General features: G+C 42.7%; 1 protein-coding gene across 1 annotated transcript in view; it reads right to left on the bottom strand.

Moving 5' to 3' along the window:
• GLE1 (GLE1 RNA export mediator) overlaps positions 1–18731 on the bottom strand; it is a 33221-nt gene extending 14490 nt beyond the window's left edge. Inside the window, exons 1-5 of the mRNA XM_083757342.1 lie at positions 18457–18731; positions 16210–16322; positions 12301–12370; positions 10240–10382; positions 4185–4375 (exon numbers count right to left, since the gene is read on the bottom strand). Of these exons, the coding sequence (XP_083613468.1) occupies positions 4185–4375; positions 10240–10382; positions 12301–12370; positions 16210–16322; positions 18457–18646 (707 nt within the window). The 5' untranslated portion in view covers positions 18647–18731. The remainder of the gene's footprint in view (positions 1–4184; positions 4376–10239; positions 10383–12300; positions 12371–16209; positions 16323–18456) is intronic.
• Between the last annotated feature and the right edge of the window lie 3769 nt (positions 18732–22500).

The raw sequence follows: 22500 nt of genomic DNA, 5'->3' as shown, positions 1-22500 counted from the left end.
ATCAATCCGTTCATCCAACCCATCCATCCATCAATCAATCAATCAATCAATCCATTCATCCAACCCATCAATCAATCAATCAATCAATCAACCCATCCGTTCATCCAGCCCATCCATATGGATGGATAGATAGATAGATAGATAGATGGATGGATAGATAGATAGATTGACAGATTGATGGATGGATGGATAGATTGGTGAATAGATAGATAGATAGATAGATAGATAGATAGATGGGTGGGATGAACGGATGGGTTGATTGGTTGATCAATCAATCAATCAATCGATCAATCAATCAATCAATCAACCCATCCGTTCATCCAACTCATCTATCTATCTATTCACCAATCTATCCATCCATCCATCAATCTGTCAATCTATCCATCTATCTATCTATCTATCTATCTATCTATCTATCTATCTATCCATCCATCCATATATCCATCTGTCCATCAATCCATCAACCCATCCATCTCAATCTATCCATCTATCCATTCATCCGTCCATCTATCATCTATCTATCTATCTATCTATCTATCTATCTATCTATCTATCTACCAATCTATCCGTCCGTCTATCTATCTATCTATCTATCTATCTATCTATCTATCTATCTATCTATCAGTCCGTCCATCCATCCATCCATCCATCATCCTATCAATCCATCCATCCATCAAGCAATCAATCTATTCACAAATCTATCCATCCATCCATCCATCCATCTGTCTGTCTGTCTGTCTGTCCATTCATCAACACATCCATCTCAATCTATCCATCCATCCATCAACTGATCCATCCATCAACCCACCCATCCATCTATCTATCTATCTATCTATCTATCTATCTATCTATCTATCTATCTATTCACCAATCTACCCATCCATCCATCCATCCATCCATCCATTTATCTATCTATCTATCTATCTATCTATCTATCTATCTATCTATCCACCCATCCATCCATCCATATATCCATCCATCTGTCCATCCGTCCATCCATCAACCTACCAATCCATCAACCCATGCATCTCAATCGATCCATCCATCCATCCATCAGCTGATCCATCCATCAACCCATCTGTCTATCTATCTATCTATCCATCCATCCATCCATCTCAATCTATCCATCAATCCATCAACTGATCCATCCATCAACACATCCAATCCATCTATCCATCCATATATCTATCTATCTATCCATCCATCCATCCATATATTGATCCGTCCATCCATCCATCCATCAACCTATCAATCCATCAACAGATCCATTCCCTCAATCTATCCATCCATCCATCCGTCAATCAATCAATCAATCAATCAATCAATCACCCAACCAACCCCTCCACCCCTCCACCCATCCATCCATCCAGCAGTCTATCAACCCATCAATCCATCAACCCACCCATCTATCCTTCTGTCCATCCATCCATCCATCCATCCATCAACCTATCGATCCATCTATCTATCTATCTATCTATCTATCTATCTATCTATCTATCCATCAACCTATTCATCCCTCCATCCATCCATCAACCTACCAACCAACCAACCAACCCCTCCATCCATCCATCCATCCACCTCAATTTATCCATCCATCAAACCCTCCATTCATTCATTCATTCATTCATTCAACCCATCCATCCATCTATCAATCCATCCACTGATCCGTCCATCAATCGATCAACCGATCAATCAATCAATCAATCAATCCACCAACCCATCCATCTGTCAATCAATCAATCAATCAATCAATCAATCCACCAACCCATCCATCTGTCAATCAATCAATCAATCAATCAATCAATCAATCATTCCATCCATCAACCCATCAATCAATCCATCCATCCATCCATCCATCAATCCACCAACCCATCCATCCATCAACCCATCCATCTGTCAATCAATCAATCAATCAATCAATCAATCAACAATAATTAATCTATCTATCCATCCATCCAACCAACCAACCCCTCCATCCATCCATCCATCCATCAATCCACCTCAATTTATCCATCCATCAAACCCTCCATTCATTCATTCATTCATTCATTCATTCAACCCATCCATCCATCTATCAATCCATCCACTGATCCGTCCATCAATCGATCAACCGATCAATCAATCAATCAATCAATCCACCAACCCATCCATCTGTCAATCAATCAATCAATCAATCAATCAATCCACCAACCCATCCATCTGTCAATCAATCAATCAATCAATCAATCAATCAATCATTCCATCCATCAACCCATCAATCAATCCATCCATCCATCCATCCATCAATCCACCAACCCATCCATCCATCAACCCATCCATCTGTCAATCAATCAATCAATCAATCAATCAATCAACAATAATTAATCTATCTATCCATCCATCCAACCAACCAACCCCTCCATCCATCCATCCATCCATCAATCCACCTCAATTTATCCATCCATCAAACCCTCCATTCAGTCATTCAACCCATCCATCCATCTATCAATCCATCCACTGATCCGTCCATCAATCGATCGATCAATCAATCAATCAATCAATCAATCAATCCACCAACCCATCCGTCAATCAATCAATCAATCAATCAATCCACCAACCCATCCATCTGTCAATCAATCAATCAATCAATCAATCAATCCACCAACCCATCCATCTGTCAATCAATCAATCAATCAATCAAACAATCAATCATTCCATCCATCAACCCATCCATCCATCCATCAATCAATCCACCAACCCATCCATCCATCAACCCATCCATCTGTCAATCAATCAATCAATCAATCAATCAATCAATCCACAATAATTAATCTATCTATCCATCCATCCAACCAACCCCTCCATCCATCCATCCATCCATCCACCTCAATTTATCCATCCATCAAACCCTCCATTCATTCATTCAACTCATCCATCCATCTATCAATCCATCCACTGATCCGTCCATCAACCCATCCATCGATCAATCAATCTATCCATCCACCCCTCCATCAATCAATCAATCAATCAATCAATCAACCAACCAACGAACCCACCAACCCATCCATCCATCTCTCAATCTATCCATCTATCCGTCCATCCACCCATCAATCAACTCATCCATCCATCCATCCATCCATCCACCTTTCAATGCGTATCCACCAATCCATCCATCCGTCAATCAATCAATCAATCAATCAATCAATCCACCAACCCATCCATCCGTCAATCAATCAATCAATCCACCAACCCATCCATCTGTCAATCAATCAATCAAGCAATCAATCAATCAATCCATCCATCCATCCATCCATCCATCCATCCATCCATCTATCAATCCATCAACCAATCCATTAATCAGTCAGTCAGTCAGTCAGTCAATCCATCCATCCATCCATCCATCCATCCATCCATCCATCCACCCCATCCATCCATCTCAACCTATCCATCCATCCGTCAATCAATCAATCAATCAATCAATTCATCAACCCATCCATCCATCCATCCATCCATCCATCTCAACCTCTCCATCAATCAATCAATCAATCAATCCACCAACCCATCCATCTGTCAATCAATCAATCAATCAATCAATCCACCCACCAACCCATCCGTCAATCAATCCATCAACCCATCCATCAACCCATCCATCCATCAATCAATCAATCAACCAACCAACCAACCAACCAACCTATCAATCGATCAATCAATCAATCAATCAATCAATCAATCATTCAATCAATCCACCAACCCATCCGTCAATCAATCAATCAATCAATCAATCCACCAACCCATCCATCTGTCAATCAATCAATCAATCAATCAATCCACCCACCAACCCATCCGTCAATCAATCCATCAACCCATCCATCAACCCATCCATCCATCCATCCACCAATCAATCAATCAATCAATCAATCAACCAACCAACCAACCAACCAACCAACCAACCCATCAATCAATCAATCAATCCACCAACCCATCCGTCAATCAATCAATCAATCAATCAATCCACCAACCCATCCGTCAATCAATCAATCAATCAATCAATCAATCCACCAACCCATCCATCTGTCAATCAATCAATCAATCAATCAATCAATCAATCATTCCGTCCATCAACCCATCAATCCATCCATCCATCCATCCATCCATCAATCAATCCACAATAATTAATCATCACCATCCATCAATAATCTCCTCACCTCCGCCCCTCCTCGGGCGACGCCCCCTCCGGGAGCCCCGGCCGCAGGGGGGCGGCGTAGGGGCACTTCCTGTGGAGGTGGGCCAACAGGAAGTGGCCCACCGGGGGGTGGAGCTCCCAGATCCCAGAAGCCACCACAGCGATGGGGAAGGCGGCCTGGTGGTGGGAGGCCACCTCCTCCTCCCCTTGTTTCTGAAAATTAATAATCAATAATCAATAATAATAATAATTGATAAGTAATAATTGATAAGTAATAATAGTAGCAATAATAATAATAATAATAATAATAGTAATAGTCGGCCACCTCCTCCCCTTGTTTCTGAAAATTAATAATTAATAATTGATAATTGATAAGTAATAATTGATAAGTAATAATTGATAAGTAATAATAGTAGTAGTAATAATAATAATAGTAATAATAGTAGTAGTCGGCCACCTCCTCCCCTTGTTTCTGAAAATTAATAATTAATAATTGATAATTGATAAGCAATAATTGATAAGTAATAATAGTAGTAGTAATAATAATAGTAATAATAGTAGTCGGCCACCTCCTCCCCTTGTTTCTGAAAATTAATAAATAATAATAATAATAATAATAATAATAATAATAATAATAATAATAAATAAATAATATCAGAAATAATAATACTAGAAATAATAGTAATAGTATTAATATCAATAATAAGAATAATATCAATAGTAATCAAGTGAGCAAAAGACCATAATAATAACGATAGAAATAGTAACAGTAATAGTATTAATAGTATTATTAATAATAGCAATAGTAATATCAATAGTAATAATGTGAGCAGAAAACCATAATAATAATAATAATAATGCCAGCAAAAACCCTCAGTAATAATAATAATAATACTAATACTAATACTAATAATAATAATATTGGAGCCAGGACACATTACCCCTCAGAGAGTGGCAAGCCTGCCCGTAAATGACTTAATTGATTTTTTACACCCCCCGCTTGGTACCCTGGCCTCCACGTGCAACGAGCCTGGTATTGGACTACTGAAGCAAGATCAGTTTGAAATGCTCTCGTCCTCATACGCCTCGATGCCGGAATTGGAGGCTTCTATTATTTCAAGCCCAACACGTAACCAAGATCCTCAGCACTTGTTAAATTTTGACCCGTTAGCAGTACCGTCACAAGATTCAGCTGTTGACCTGCTACCTGTACAGCCTATACGGGTCGACAAAGCCCTCGCTCTGCAAAAACCAGCGGAACATCATGATACATCAGCTGATCATCATGATATATGTAATGGTGTCATCGAAGATCCTCTGGGCCAAATCAACCTACTGGCCCCCCAGTCAAAGCCATCACACCTACCTAGGGACCAGGGACCTCAAACCTGGAACCACCAAGCAGAGCAGAAGGAGGAGGAGCTTAACTCAGGAGCCCCAAACCACCGGAAAAGTGATTGACTGCCACTATTTCCACCATCACCCTATTTCCACATTCTATCTTGGAACGTGGCGGGATGGTTATCTAAGCAGGGTGACGTCGACCTTCTGGATTTCCTTACAAAATTTCAGATTATATGTCTACAGGAGACATGGTGTTTAGATCTCCATGTTCCTTCTCTTCAGGGATACGATGCCTTTGCTATCCCTGCGATAAAACCAAATCTCCGAGGCCGACCTAGTGGTGGCTTAGTCACTTTTGTTTCCATCAAGCTAAAGTGCAAGGTCCGGCAACAGCAGTGGGCGAAGAGTAACAACCTACAAACCCTACTTATCTCTAGCAGTGAAGGAGGTGACTTCCTCTGCTTTAATATATATATCCCTCCCATAGGTACCCCTTCCCAGTCGTCACAAATCTGGGAAGATTTAGAGCTATGTTTGGAGAAGGCTGAACTAGAATTCCCTGGCATGGATATCCTGCTGGCAGGTGATTTCAACGCCAGGAGAGGAAACGACTTTAATACGTACTGTTCTAAATCTCAGTTACTGCCAGAGGCAGATTGGTTTATTCCTTGGTCCTCTGACGATAAGGTCTTGAATAAGGAAGGCATTACATTAATGGAGATTGCCTTCAAACATAATTTGTTTAATTTGCATGGTACCCATATGGATAGGTCAGGGGGTTTCTTTTCTTTCCTTGGGCCTAGAGGTGCGAGCGTTATTGATTATATCCTGGTCTCCCCAAAACTTTTGGAGAGGTCACAGGGCTTTAGGACTTTCAACAGAACTGAGAGTGATCACCTCCCTATCTCAATCTCACTAATCCCCCGCGGTTTGGAGGATCCGCAATACCGCAATCACTGTGCAGACCCACCTCCAACTCTGGCCCTTCGTAGGCGTAAATGGAACAGCGACCTGGAACTCAAAATCAAACTACACCTGCATTCACCTGACTTATTGGCCTTGAGAGACCAATGCATTTTATCAAATTCTGACCCATTTTTAACATTTCAGCAGGTCTCAGAGTCGCTCCTCCCATTACTTACGAACTCCAACCCTTCCAAACAACAAAATAACTCGAGGGCCTGGTTCGACAAAGACTGTAGGAATATAAGATCTTTGCTTAGGAAATTACAAAATAAGGTAAAACAGGAAGGGACCCTGTCCTCAGTGGAAAACCTGCGCAGGTGGCGCTCTCATTATAAAAATACTCTAAAATTTAAGAAATCCCTCTATAGAAAGGAACAATGGGAGGCTCTCGACAAGGCGATCAAATCGCGGGACGATAAAAAGTTCTGGGAAATAATTGCTCAGGGAGTCTCACCCAAAGGGAAAATTGTAACCAATAGTATCTCATCTAACTTATGGTACCAACACTTTTCCCGGCTATACACAGCTCCAAACCTTGCTAAACCGAGCCAGTTTCCTCCTATTAAAAACGATCTATTAACGGGCTGGGATCCTGTTACCGAATCAGAATGCTTACAGCTAATTAATACACTCAAGAATGGCAAGGCTCCCGGTGAAGATATGATTCCTCCTGAGGTGCTTAAACTAAATGCCCAGTGGTGGGCTGCTTTTTTGGCCCAACTTTTCACGGCAATAAATGATACATGCAAAATCCCAGAAAATTGGAAACTGAGCCTGGTAGCCCCCATCTATAAGAAGGGAGACCCCCAAGACCCCTCAAATTATCGCCCCATAAGTCTCCTGGACATTGTGTATAAACTTTATACTCGCCACCTGCTAAACAAATTGGTTGATTGGGCTGACCACTCTAACTTGTTTAATCCGGAACAGGCAGGGTTTAGAAAGGGCCATAGTACAATAGGCCACTGTTTGGTATTACAGACAATGATAGATAAGTATACAAAGACATATAAGAGCAAACTTTTTGTGGCTTTCGTAGATCTCACATCCGCTTTTGACTCAATCTGTAGGGACAAATTATGGCAAAAACTATATGGCACAGATATTGATAGACGACTCCTCAAAATACTTAGAGAGTTACATTCAGACACCACAGTTAAAATTAGAACTGGGATGTCAGGCAACTATACTGACCCTCTGCCACTGGGGAAAGGGGTTAAACAGGGCTGTTTGTTAGCACCGTTCCTTTTTAATTTTTATATAAATGACATTGTTCAACATATGGCAAAGTATAAGTCATCAGCTCCTGCCCTGGAAGGCAAACACCTGAACATACTGCTATATGCTGATGACATGGCGGTCATGGCACTCACTCGAAGGGGCCTACTCAGCATGCTGGAGGGGCTCGCAGCTTATTGTTCTCAAAACTTTCTAAAGATAAACTATGATAAAACAAAAATTGTGGTGTTTACTAGAGCTCGACATACATTTAGATGGTCTCTAGATGAACACAAAATTGAACAATGTCTCCTCTTTAAATATCTTGGTATCACCTTCCAAGCCACATCTAGCTGGCTTGCCCACTTCAAGACTGTAGCCCTTCTAACACGTAGGACAACTGGTGCTCTGCTCAGCTTTTTTTATTCGAGGGGAGGGCAACTGGTGATCCCGGCACTAAAAATTTTTGTTGGAAAAGTGATTCCACAGATGTTATACGGAGTAGAACTCTGGGGTTGGAATCAGAAGCTGTTAGAACGGCTTGAAATATTCCAAAATTTTTATCTCAGAAGAATTCTAGGCCTCCCTCAGAGTACTCCGGCAGCTCTCCTAAGAGTGGAAGTAGGATTACCTTCTGTGTCTGCCAGGGCACACTTAAGATTCCTGCGTTTTTTTACCAACCTCATAGATGCCCCGAACACCTTATTGGCTAAACAAGCCTTTGTATCATTACAAAATAACACTACTTGGCATAAAAGTCTATCAGACATTCTATCCAGATACAACCTACCTGAGTTAAATACTCTCAAATTGTGGAGCGCTGATAAAGTTCGGGAATGGATCTTTGAAAAAGACGCCTTTATGGACTCCACCAAGATAAAGAACTCTGGGTTTTCCTACTGGCTCCCCCAAGTAAAAGCAGTCAAAATCTGTGCCAACTACTTGGTCGAGATCACTGACCCCACCCTTCGGAGAGCTTTTACTATGGCACGGTTTCAAACATTGCCAACTGCCTACCTGACCGGTAGATACACAAAAACCCCAGTAGAACATCGTCTATGTCCTTGCCTTATGAGAATTAAAGAGGACCTTACACATTATTTCCTCTATTGCCCCATTTACTCGGGCTTTAGAGATGCATTGCTGCAAATTATACCCAACTGTATAACCAGTCCTGAAGATAGAGTAAAATTTTTGTTAGTTGATGCAAACCCACGCATTACCCATGTGGTAGCGGTCTTTGTGATGAAGGCCATGAAAGCCAGGGAAAGATTTATGAACGACAATGTAAAGACCCCTCCATCGTCTGTTTGACTCGCTGCTCGTTTTCCCTCCTTTTCTATTTTGTGGGAAGAAGGTTTTGTCGGCATAGTATGTAATGAATTTTAACAATTTTTAACTACTGTTGATTTTTGTGCACAGGCATGGTCCTCACAATAAACGAATTTGTTGTTGTTGTTGTAATAATAATAATAATAATATCAGAAATAATAATATTGGAAATAATAGTAATAGTGTTAATATCAATAATAATAATAGCAATAGTAATCATGTGAGCAAAAAACCATAATAATAAAAATAATGATAATGATAATGATAATAATAATAGAAATAGTAACAGTAATAGTAATAATAGTATTAATAATAGCAATAGTAATATCAATAGTAATAATGTGAGCAGAAAACCATAATAATAATAATAATAATAATGCCAGCAAAAAACCCCAATAATAATAATAATAATAATAATAATAATAATAATAATAATGTTATTAAATAAATAACAATAACAACAATAATAGTTATTATTATTATTATTAGCCTGCTCCATCTCCTTTTCCATTTCACTGACTGCATTAATAATAATAAGCATAATAATAATAATAATAAATAATCATATTTTCCCCAAAATAATAACAAAAACAACAACAACAACTATTATTGTTGTTGTTGTTATTATATATTAATGCAGTGCAATGGAAAAGGAGATGGAGCGGGCCAATAATAATAATAATAATAATAATATCCGAATAATAATAATAATAATATTATATCCCAATAATAATAATAATATTTTCCCAATATAAATAATAATAATAATATTTTCCTAATAATAGTAATAATAATAATAATAATAATAATAATAATAATAATAATAATAATAATAAAGTAATAATCATATTTTCCCCAAAATTAATAACAACAACAACAACTATTGTTGTTGTTGTTGTTATTATATATTAATGTAGTGCAATGGAGCGGGCTAATAATAAGAATAATAATATTTTCCCAAAATTAATAATAATAATAATAATAATAATAATAATAACAATATTTTCCCAAAATTAATAATAATAATAATAATAATAATAATAATAATAATAATAATAATAATAATATTTCCCATAATAATAACAACAGCAATAATAATAATAATAATAATAATATCAGAAATAATAATATTTTCCCTAATAATAATATTTTCCCCAATAATAATAATAATAATAATAATAATAATAATAATAGTATTTCCCCCAAAATAATCTTACCACAAATTTTTCCGCCAGTTTGTAGTAGGAAAAGTTGAGCGCTTCCGGGTGGAGAGCGACGGAAACGCTTTGTCCGCCGGATCGGACGGGTTTCCCGGAGAGTAAGGCGTGGATCTTGTCAAAGATCTCCTTCAGCTGGGATCCTGGAGGAAGAGGAAGCGGGAAGTTGGGAAACAGGAAGTGGAAGCGGAAGATTTGGAAGATTTCGGAAAAGGAAGTGGAAGTTGGAAAAGGGGGTTGAGGGAGGAAGTGGAGGAAAAATTGGGAAAAGGAAAAGGAAGAAGTGGAGGAAAAATTGGGAAGAAGGAAAAGGGAAGTGGAAGGGAAATTGGGAAGAAGGAAAAGGAAGGAGGAAGTGGAGGAAAAGGAGAAAGTGGAAGGAAAAGATGTGGAGGAAAAGGAAGGAGGAAATGGAGGAAAAGGAAAGAGGAAGTGGTGGGAAAGGAAGGAGGAAGTGGTGGGAAAGGAAGGAGGAAGTGGTGGAAGGAAGTGGAGAAAAGGAAGGAGGAAGTGGAGGGGAAATTAGGAAGAAGGTAAAGGGAGGAGGAAGCGGAGGGTCGGGTTTCCCGGAGAGTAAGGCGTGGATCTTGTCAAAGATCTCCTTCAGCTGGGATCCTGGAGGGAGAGGAAGTGGGAAGTTGGGAAACAGGAAGTGGAAGCGGATGATTTGGAAGATTTTGGAAAAGGAAGTGGAAGTAGGAAAAGGGGGTTGAGGGAGGAAGTGGAGGAAAAAATGGGAAGAAGGAAAAGGAAGAAGTGGAGGAAAAATTGGGAAGAAGGAAAAGGGAAGTGGAAGTGGAAGGGAAATTGGGAAGAAGGAAAAGGAAGGAAGAAGTCGAAGGAAAAGATGTGGAGGAAAAAGGAGGAAATGGAGGAAAAGGAAAGAGGAAGTGGTGGGAAAGGAAGAAGTGGTGGAAGGAAGTGGAGAAAAGGAAGGAGGAAGTGGAGTGGAAATTAGGAAAGGGAGGAGGAAGCGGAGGGTCGGTCGGGTTTCCCGGAGAGTAAGGCGTGGATCTTCTCAAAAATCTCCTTCAGGTGGGATTCTGGAGGAAGAGGAAGCGGGAAGTTGGGAAACAGGAAGTGGAAGCGGAAGATTTGGAAGATTTTGGAAAAGGAAGTGGAAGTTGGAAAAGGGGGTTGAGGGAGGAAGTGGAGGGTAAATTGGGAAAAGGAAAAGGAAGCGCAGCAAAAATTGGGAAGAAGGAAAAGGGAAGAGGAAGGGAAATTGGGAAACAGGAAAAAGGGATGAAGGGAGGAGGAAGAGGAGGAAAAATTCCCCAGAAGGAACAGGAAGCAGGAAGTGGAAGAAAAACTGGGAAACAGGAAACAGGAAAAGGGAAGAGGAAGTGGAGGAAAAATTGGGAAGAAGGAAAAGGAAGTGGAGGAAACAATGGGAAGTTGGAAAAGGAAGGAGGAAGTGGAGGAAAACGAAGGAGAAAGTGGAAGAAAAAGATGTGGAGGAAAAGGAAGGGGGAAATGGAGGAAAAGGTAGGAGGAAATGGAGGGAAAGGAAGGAGGGAGGAAGTGGAGGAAAAGGAGGAAGTGGAGGAAAGGGAGGAAGCGGAGGGAAAGGAGGAAGTGGAGGAAAAGGAAGGAGGGAATGGTGGGAAAGGAAGGAGGAATTGGTGGAAGGAAGGAGGAAGTGGAGGAAAGGGAAGGAGGAAGTGGAGGAAAAGGAAGAAGGGAGGAAAAGGAAGGAGGAAGTGGAGGGAAAGGAAGGAGGAAGTGGAGGAAAAGGAGGGAGGAAAGGGAGGAAGCGGAGGGAAAGGAGGAAGTGGAGGAAAAGGAAGGAGGAAGTGGTACGAAAGGAAGGAGGAAGTGGTGGAAGGAAGGAGGGAGGAAAAGGAAGGAGGAAGTAGAGGAAAAGGAAGGAGGAAGTGGAGGAAAAGGAAGGAGGAAGCGGAGGAATAGGAAGGAGGAAGTGGAGGAAAAATTGGGAAGTCGGAAAAGGAAGAATTGGAGGAAAAGGGAGAAGGAAGCGGAGGAAAAGGGAGAAGGAAGTGGAGGGAAAGGGAGAAGTGGAGGAAAAGGAAGTCGGAAGTCGGAAAGGAAACAGCTGACCTGCTCTGGTCGAGATTTGACTGACAGGAGTGGTGACGGCTTTCTGGAGATCCATCTTGATCTTCTTTTCCTGGAAAGGGGGGGGGGAGAGGAAAAGGATCACCGACGTTTTCGGATCTCCCTCCCTCCCGTTCCCGGGATTCGGGTCGGGGGACTCGTCCGGGGATCCGGGGAATTATAGAGGGATCCGGGGAATCGTAAAGGGATCCCGGGACTCGTCCGGGGATCTGGGGAATCGTCCGAGGATCCAGTGACTTGTAGGGAGATCTGGGAATTGCCTGAGGATCTGGGGACGTGTACAGGGATCCGGGGACTGGTACAGTGATCTGGTGAATGGTCCGAGGATCTGGAGAATCGTACGGGGATCTGGTGAATGGTCTGAGGATCCAGGGACTCGTATGGAGAGCCGGGGAATGGTCCGAGGATCTGGGGAATCGTCCAAGGATCCCGGGACTCGTACGGGGATCCGGGGAATCATAAAGGGACCCAGGGACTCGTACGGGGATCTGGGAATTGTCCGTGGATTCAGGGACTCGTACGGGGATCTGGGGAATCATAGAGGGATCTGGGGAATTATCCTAAGATCCAGGGCTCGTACAGGGATCTGGGGCATCGTCCTAGGATCCAGGGACTCGTACGGGGATCCAGGGACTTGTACAGGGATCCAGGGAATCGTCCAAGGATCTGGGGGAATGGTCTGAGGATCCAGGGATTTGTACAGGGATCTGGGGGATCGTAGAAGGACCCGGGGACTTGTCCAGGGATCGGGGGAATTGTCCAAGGATCATACAGGAATCTGGTAAACCGTCCAATGATCTAGGGACTCGTATGGGGATCCAGGGACTCCTAAAGGATCTGGGGAATCATCCAAGTATCCGGGAAATCATAGAGGGACCCAGGGACTCATCCAGGGATCCGGGGAATCATCCTAAGATCCAGGGACTCATCCAGGGATCCAGGGAACAGTCTGAGGATCTGGGGAATCATAGTGGGATCCAGGGACTCATCCAGGGATCCAGGGAATCATCCGAGGATCCGGGGAACCATAGAGGGATCCAGGGACTCATAAAAGGATCCAGGGACTCATATAGGGACCCAGCAAAACGTCCAGGGATCCGGGGGAATCGCCTGGGGATCCAGGGACTCCTAAAAGGATCCGGGGAACCGTCCAAGGATCTAGGGAACCATCCAAGGATCCGGGGAATCCTAGAGGGATCCAGGGACTCATACAGGGATCCGGGAAACCGTCCAATGACCCGGGGACTTGTATGGGGATCCAGGGACTCCTAAAAGGATCCGGGGAATCGTCTGAGGATCCGGGGAATCATAGAAGGATCCAGGGACTCATAAAAGGATCTGGGGAATGGTTCGAGGATCCGGGGACTCGTCTGAGCACCCAGGGAATCATAGAGGGATCCAGGGACTCATACAGGGATCTGGGGAACCATCCAATGATCCAGGGACTCCTAAAAGGATCCGGGGAATCGTCCAAGGATCCAGGGAATCATAGAGGGATCCAGGGACTTATCCAGGGATCCGGGGAATTATCCTAAGATCCAGGTACTCGTCCGGGTATCTGCGGAATCATCCAAGGATCCGGGGACCGGTCCAGGGATCCAGGGGACCATCCAAAGATCCGGGGAATCATAGAGGGATCTGGGGACTCATACAGGATCCTGGAAACCATCCAATGATCCAGGGACTCCTAAAAGGATCCGGGGCCGTCCAAGGATCCAGGGAACCATCCAAGGATCCGGGGAATCCTAGAGGGATCCAGGGACTCCTACAGGGATCCGGGAAACCGTCCAATGATCCAGGGACTCCTAAAAGGATCCGGGGAATCGTCCAAGGATCCAGGGAACCATCCAAGGATCCAGGGAATCCTAGAGGGATCCAGGGACTCCTACAGGGATCCGGGAAACCGTCCAATGACCCGGGGACTTGTATGGGGATCCAGGGACTCCTAAAAGGACCCGGGGAATCGTCTGAGGATCCGGGGAATCATAGAAGGATCCAGGGACTCATAAAAGGATCTGAGGAATGGTTCGAGGATCCGGGGACTCGTCTGAGCACCCAGGGAACCATAGAGGGATCCAGGGACTCATACAGGGATCTGGGGAACCATCCAATGATCCAGGGACTCCTAAAAGGATCCGGGGAATCGTCCAAGGACCCAGGGAATCATAGAGGGATCCGGGGACTCATACAGGGATCCTGGAAACCGTCCAATGATCCAGGGACTCCTAAAAGGATCCGGGGAATCGTCCAAGGATCCAGGGAACCATCCAAGGATCCAGGGAATCCTAGAGGGATCCAGGGAATCCTAGAGGGATCCAGGGACTCCTACAGGGATCCGGGAAACCGTCCAATGACCCGGGGACTTGTATGGGGATCCAGGGACTCCTAAAAGGACCCGGGGAATCGTCTGAGGATCCGGGGAATCATAGAAGGATCCAGGGACTCATAAAAGGATCTGGGGAATGGTTCGAGGATCCGGGGACTCGTCTGAGCACCCAGGGAACCATAGAGGGATCCAGGGACTCATACAGGGATCTGGGGAATCATCCAATGATCCAGGGACCCCTAAAAGGATCCGGGGAATCGTCCAAGGATCCAGGGAATCATAGAGGGATCCGGGGACTCATACAGGGATCCTGGAAACCGTCCAATGATCCAGGGACTCCTAAAAGGATCCGGGGAATTGTCCAAGGATCCAGGGAACCATCCAAGGATCCGGGGAATCCTAGAGGGATCCAGGGACTCCTACAGGGATCCGGGAAACCGTCCAATGACCCGGGGACTTGTATGGGGATCCAGGGACTCCTAAAAGGACCCGGGGAATCGTTTGAGGATCCGGGGAATCATAGAAGGATCCAGGGACTCATAAAAGGATCTGGGGAATGGTTCGAGGATCCGGGGACTCGTCTGAGCACCTAGGGAACCATAGAGGGATCCAGGGACTCATACAGGGATCTGGGGAACCATCCAATGATCCAGGGACTCCTAAAAGGATCCGGGGAATCGTCCAAGGATCCAGGGAATCCTAGAGGGATCCAGGGACTCCTACAGGGATCCGGGAAACCGTCCAATGATCCAGGGACTCCTAAAAGGATCCGGGGAATCGTCCAAGGATCCAGGGAACCATAGAGGGATCCAGGGACTTATCCAGGGATCCGGGGAATTATCCTAAGATCCAGGTACTCGTCCGGGTATTTGCGGAATCATCCGAGGATCCGGGGACCCGTCCAAGGATCCAGGGAACCATCCAAGGATCTGGGGAATCATATAGGGATCCGGGGACTCATACAGGGATCCTGGAAACCGTCCAATGATCCAGGGACTCCTAAAAGGATCCGGGGAATCGTCCAAGGATCCAGGGAACCATCAAAGGATCCGGGGAATCCTAGTGGGATCCGGGGACTCCTACAGGGATCCTGGAAACCGTCCAATGATCCAGGGACTCCTAAAAGGATCCGGGGAATCATCCAAGGATCCAGGGAACCATCCAAGGATCCGGGGAATCCTAGAGGGATCCAGGGACTCCTACAGGGATCCGGGAAACCGTCCAATGATCCAGGGACTCCTAAAAGGATCCGGGGAATCGTCCAAGGATCCAGGGAACCATCTAAGGATCCAGGGAATCCTAGAGGGATCCAGGGACTCCTACAGGGATCCGGGAAACCGTCCAATGATCCAGGGACTCCTAAAAGGATCCGGGGAATTGTCCAAGGATCCAGGGAACCATCCAAGGATCCGGGGAATCCTAGAAGGATCCAGGGACTCCTACAGGGATCCGGGAAACCGTCCAATGATCCAGGGAACCATCGAAGGATCGGGGAAAGCGTCCAGGGATCCAGGAAATCCCCTGGGGATCCGGCGAAGGATCCCCAAGGTTGGGGGAGGGGCTACCTGGCGGTCTTTGCTATTGGCCAGGCCGGCAAAGGAATCCACACACTGGTCCAACTGGTCCTGGAGCTGCTGGTACCACTGGAGGGTCTTTTCGTCGGACTTCAGCCAGAGCCCTAAAAAAAAAGATTTATGATTTCGATTTCGATTTGCATTTATTTCGATATGTTTCACTGATTTCCAGGACTGAAAACGACTTACAAAGATGAATAATTATAAATATAATTATAATTCATCATATATAATTATGAATATAATTGATATTTATAAATTATATTTAATATAAATATAATTTATATTTATATTTATAATATAAATATATTTATAATATACATATATAAATATACATATCTATATCTATATCTATATATAAAATAAAGATGAATATCTGTATCTATATTCATATTTATGTTTAAATATAGATTATAAAGATGTATACATTTATTTATATTTAATTATAATTTATATTTATAATATACATATATAGATAGATATAAATATAATAAGGATGAATATTCATATTCATATTTATATTTAAATATAGATTATAAAGATGAATCATTTTATTTAGATTTAGATTTGCATTTATTTCGATATGTTTCACTGATTTCCAGGACTGAAAACGACTTACAAAGATGAATAATTATAAATATAATTGTAATTAATCATATATAACTATAAATATAATTTATATTTATAATATACATATATAAATATACATATATACATCTATCTATCTATCTATCTATCTATCTATCTATCTATAAAATAAAGATGAATATCTATATTTATATTCATATTTATGTTTAAATATAGATTATAAAGATGTATAAATTTATTTATATTTAATTATACTTTATATTTATAATATACATAGATAGATAGATAGATATAAAAATAACTGAAAACGACTTACAAAGATGAATAATGATAAATATAATTATAATTAATCATATATAACTATAAATATAATTTATATTTATATAAATATACATATATACATCTATATATATCTATATCTAAGTATCTATCTATCTATCTATAAAATAAAGATGAAGATCTGTATCTATATTCATATTTATGTTTAAATATAGATTATAAAGATGTATACATTTATTTATATTTAATTATAATTTATATTTATAATATACATAGATAGATATAAAAATAACAAGGATGAATATTTATATTCATATTTATATTTAAATATAGATTATAAAGATGAATCATTTATTTAGATTTAGATTTGCATTTATTTCGATATGTTTCACTGATCTCCAGGACTGAAAACGACTTACAAAGATGAATAATTATAAATATAATTATAATTAATCATATATAATTATAAATATAATTTATATTTATTATATATATATATATATATATATATGCAGGTTTTGGTGTCCTCGGGTGTCTTCCCGTGTAAAAGTTGGGGTGTCTAGGCGACGTTTCGATGAGGTCTCACTCGTCATCTTCAGGCTGGTGCTTTCGGCTTCTTGTTACTGGAACAGAGCGGGATCTCAATGTTTGAGTTCCTATAAATACTGTAGAGGGGGTGTGGTGTCTAGCCTCCAATGTTCTGGGCAGAGAGGAAGTTGGGATCCCGCTCTGTTCCAGTAACAAGAAGCCGAAAGCACCAGCCTGAAGATGACGAGTGAGACCTCGTCGAAACGTCGCCTAGACACCCCAACTTTTACACGGGAAGACACCCGAGGACACCAAAACCTGCATATATATATATATATATATATATATATATATATATATATATATATATAAAATAAAGATGAATATCTATATTTATATTCATATTTATGTTTAAATACAGATTATAAAGATGTATACATTTATTTATATTTAATTATAATTTATATTTATAATATACATAGATAGATAGATATAAAAATAACAAGGATGAATATTTATATTCATATTTATATTTAAATATAGATTATAAAGATGAATCATTTATTTAGATTTAGATTTGCATTTATTTCGATATGTTTCACTGATCCCCAGGACTGAAAATGACTTATAAAGATAATTATATTTAATTAAAATCCATATATATATATATATATATATATATATGATGAATAATTATATTTATACTAAAATCCATATATATATATATATATATATATATATATATATATATCTCAATAATTAAATTATACATGTATAAAATTAAAAATTTAAAAAATATAGATTATATTTATATTTATTTTGATATATTTCACGGAAACGCACCGTTTTTCCGGAACTTTCCCAAACTTTCCGGAACGGGATCTTTTTCCGGATCCTGGCTGCTGGCCGTTTTCTCGTTTTTCTCGTTGTTCGCCTTCTCGGCCGCCGCCGCTTTTTCCGCTTCCTCTTCCTGCTTCCTCCTTTCGGCGGCGAGGGAGATCACTTCCCGCAAGCCGGAAACGAGATTGCGCATTTCCAGGAGGGCCTGGTCGGCGGAAGCGAGGTCGGCGGGATCGGGGAATCCTCTCTGGGGAAGGAAGGAAGGAAGGAGGAAGTGAGAAGGAGGAAGGAAGGAAGGAAGGAAGGAAGGAAGGAAGGAAGGAAGGAAGGGAAGGGAGGGAGGGAGGGAGGGAGGGAGGAAAGAGGGAAGGAAGGAAGGCATTGCAAGAAGGAAGGAAGGAAGGAAGGAAGGAAGGAAGGAAAGAAGGAAGTGAAAAGAGGGGAAGGGAAGGGATGGGAAGAAGGAAGGAAGGAAGGAAGGAAGGAAGGAAGGAAGGAAGGAAATAAGGAAGGAAGGAGGGAAGGAAATGCAGGCAGAAGAAAGGAAGGAAGGGAGGGAAGTGAAAAGAAGGGAAGGGAAGGAAAGAAGGGAGGAAGGAAGGAAGGAAATGCAAGAAGGAAGGAAGGAAGGAAGGAAGGAAGGAAGGAAGAAAGGAAGGAAATGCAGGAAGGAAGGAAGGAAGGAACCTAAGAAAAGAGAGGAAGGAAGGAACGAAAGGGAAGAGAGGAAGGAAGGATATGCAAGAAGGAAGGAAGGAAGGAAGGAAACGTTTCCGCTTCCTCTTCCTGCTTCCTCCTTTCGGCGGCGAGGGAGATCTCTTCCCGCAAGCCGGAAACGAGATTGCGCATTTCCAGGAGGGCCTGGTCGGCGGAAGCGAGGTCGGCGGGATCGGGGAATCCTCTCTGGGGAAGGAAGGAAGGAGGAAGTGAGAAGGAGGAAGGGGAGAGAGGGAGGAAGGGAGGAAGGAAGGAAGGAAGGAAGGAAGGAAGGGAAGGGAGGGAGGAAAGAGGGAAGGAAGGAAGGCATTGCAAGAAGGAAGGAAGGAAGGAAGGAAGGAAGGGAGGGAGGGAGGGAGGGAGGGAGGGAGGGAGGGAGGGAAGGGAGGAAATGCAAGAAATGAAATGAAAGGAAAGAAATAAATGCAAGAAGGAAGGAAGGAGGGAAGGGAGGAAGGAAGGGGGGAAGGAAGGGGAAAGGAAGGGAAAAGAAGGAAGGAAGGAAGGAAGGAAGGAAGGGAGGGAAAAGGAGTGGGGAGGGAGGGAGGGAGGAAGGAAGGAAAGGGAAGGGAGGGAAGAAATGCAAGAAATGAAAGAAATGCAAGATGGATGGATGGAAGGAAGGAAGGAAGGAAGGAAGGAAGGAGGAAGGAAGGAAGGATGGAAGGAGGAAGGAAATGAATGAAGGAAGGAAGGAGGGAAACACAAGAAGGGAGGAAGTAAGGAAAAAAGGAAGGAAGGAAACGCAATTTCCGCTTCCTCTTCCTGTTTCCTGCGTTCGGCAGAGAGAGAGAGAAAGAAGGAAGGAAGGAAGGAAGGAAGGGGGAAGGAAGGAAGGATTAGAGAGAGAAGGAAGGAGAAAAAAAGAAAGAAGGAATGAAGGGAGGGAGGGAGGAAGGGAGGAAGGAAAGGAAGGAAGGAAATGCAAGAAGGAAGGAAGGAAGGAAGGAAGGAAGGAAGGAAGGAAGGAAGGAAAAAGAAAGAATGGAAGGAAGAGAGGTAGGGAGAAAGGAAACGCAAGAAGGAAGGAAGGAAGGAAGGAAGGAAGGAAGGAAGGAAGGAAGGAAACACAAGAAGGGAGAGAGGGAGGGAAAAGAAGGAAAGAAGGAAAGAAGGAAGGGGTGGGAGGGATGGAGGGAAGGAAGGAAAGGAAGGAAGGAAATGGAAAAGAAGGAAGGAAGGAAATGCAAGAAGGAAGAAAGGAAATGAAAGAAGGAAGGAAGGAAGGAAGGAAGGAAGGAAGGAAGGAGGGAAGGAATAAAGGAAGGAAGGAAATGCAGGAAGGAAGGGAACGCCATTTCCGCTTCCTCTTCCTGTTTCCTGTGTTCGGCAGAGAGAGAGAGAGAAAGAAAGAAAGAAGGAAGGAAGGATTAGAGAAGGAAGGAAGGAAGGAAATGCAAGAAGGAAGGAAGGAAGGAAATGCAAGAAGGAAGGAAGGAAGGAAGGAAGGAAGGAAGGAAGGAAGGAAGGAAGGAAGGATTAGAGAGAAAAAGAAGGAAGGAAGGACGTAAAGGGGAAGGAAGGAAGGATTAGAGAGAGAAGGAGAAAGAAAGAAAAAGAAAGAAAGAAAGAAAGAAAGAAAGAAAGAAAGAAGGAAAGAAAGAAAGATGGAAGGAGGGAGGGAGGGAAGGAAGGAAAGGGAAAGGGAAAGGGAAATGAAAGGAAGGCGAAGGAAGGTAAGGGAAAAGAAGGAAAGGAAAAGGAAGGAAGGAAGGAAATGAAAGAAGGAAGGAAGGGAGAAAGTGAAAGAAGGAAGCCAAGGGAGGGAGGGAGGGAAGGGAAGGAAAGGGAAGGGAAGAAGGAAGGTAGAAAAGGCAAGAAGGAAGGAAGGGAAGGAAATGCAAGAAGGAAGGGAAATGAAAGAAAGGGGAAGGAAGGGAAGAGAAAAGGAGGAAAGGAAAAGGAAGGAAGGAACAAGGAAAGGAAGGAAATGCTGGACGGAAGCAAAGGGGAAGGAAGGAAGGAAGGAAGGGAGGGATGAAGGAAGGAAGGAAGGAAAGGGAAGGGAAGAAGGAAGGCAGAAAAGGGAAGAAGGAAGGAAGGAAGGAAGGAAGGAAGGAAGGAGAGAGATCTCACCTCACTGGCTGTCCGCACCAGGGCCGACACCTCCCCGCAGATCCGGTTCCCGCGCTCGGCGTAGGGGGCGTAGGCGGGGGGGAGAAAGAAAGAAAGAAAGAAAGAGAGAGAAAGAAAGAAAGAAAGAAAGAAGTAAAGGGGAAGGAAGGAAGGAAGGATTAGAGAGAGAAGGAAAAAGAAAGAAAGAAAGAAAGAAAGAAAGAAAGAAAGAAAGAAAGAAAGAAAGAAAGATGGAAGGAGGGAGGGAGGGAAGGAAGGAAAGGGAAAGGGAAAGGGAAATGAAAGGAAGGCGAAGGAAGGTAAGGGAAAAGAAGTAAAGGGGAAGGAAGGAAGGATTAGAGAGAGAAGGAAAAAGAAAGAAAGAAAGAAAGAAAGAAAGAAAGAAAGAAAGAAAGAAAGGAAGGAAGGAAGGAAGGAAGGAGGGAAGGAGGGAAGGAGGGAGGGAGGGAGGGAAGGAAGGAAAGGGAAGGGAGGAAAGGAAAGGAAGGAAGGAAGGAAGGAAGGAAGGAAGGAAGGAAGGAAGGAAGGAAGGAAAGGCAAGAAGGAAGGGAAATGAAAAAATGAAAGGAAGGAGAAGGAAGGTAAGGGAAAAGGAGGAAAGGAAAAGGAAGGAACGAGGGAAGGAAGGAAGGAAGGAAGGAAGGAAGGAAGGAAGGAAGGGCAAGAAGGAAGGAAGGGAGGAAGTGAAAGAAGGAATCCAAGGGAGGGAGGGAGGGAAGGGAAGGAAATGCAAGAAGGAAGGGAAATGAAAGAAAGGGGAAGGAAGGGAAAGAGAAAAGGAGGAAAGGAAAAGGAAGGAAGGAACGAGGGAAGGAAGGAAATGCTGGACGGAAGCAAAGGGGAAAGAAGGAAGGAAGGAAGGAGGAAGGAAGGAAGGAAGGAAGAAGGAAGGGAGGGATGAAGGAAGGAAGGAAGGAAAGGAAAGGGAAGAAGGAAGGCAGAAAAGGCAAGAAGGAAGGAAGGACGGAAGGAAGGAAGGGAAGGAAATGCAAGAAGGAAGCAAAGGGGAAGGAAGGAAGGAAGGAAGGAAGGAAGGAAGGAAGGAAGGAAGGAAAGACAAGAAGGAAGGGAAATGAAAGGAAGGAGAAGGAAGGTAAGGGAAAAGAAGGAAAAGAAAAGGAAGGAAGGACGGAAGGAAAGGCAAGAAGGAAGGAAGGGAGGAAAGTGAAAGAAGGAAGGGAAGAGAAAAGGAGGAAAGGAAAAGGAAGGAAGGAACAAGGGAAGGAAGGGAAATGCTGGACGGAAGCAAAGGGG

This window comes from Podarcis gaigeae (assembly GCF_964106915.1).
Source record: "Podarcis gaigeae genome assembly, contig: HAP1_SCAFFOLD_116, whole genome shotgun sequence".
Classification (NCBI taxonomy): domain Eukaryota; kingdom Metazoa; phylum Chordata; class Lepidosauria; order Squamata; family Lacertidae; genus Podarcis; species Podarcis gaigeae.
Note: the sequence above shows the minus strand (reverse complement) of the source record. Positions and strands in the feature narration are given on the sequence as shown.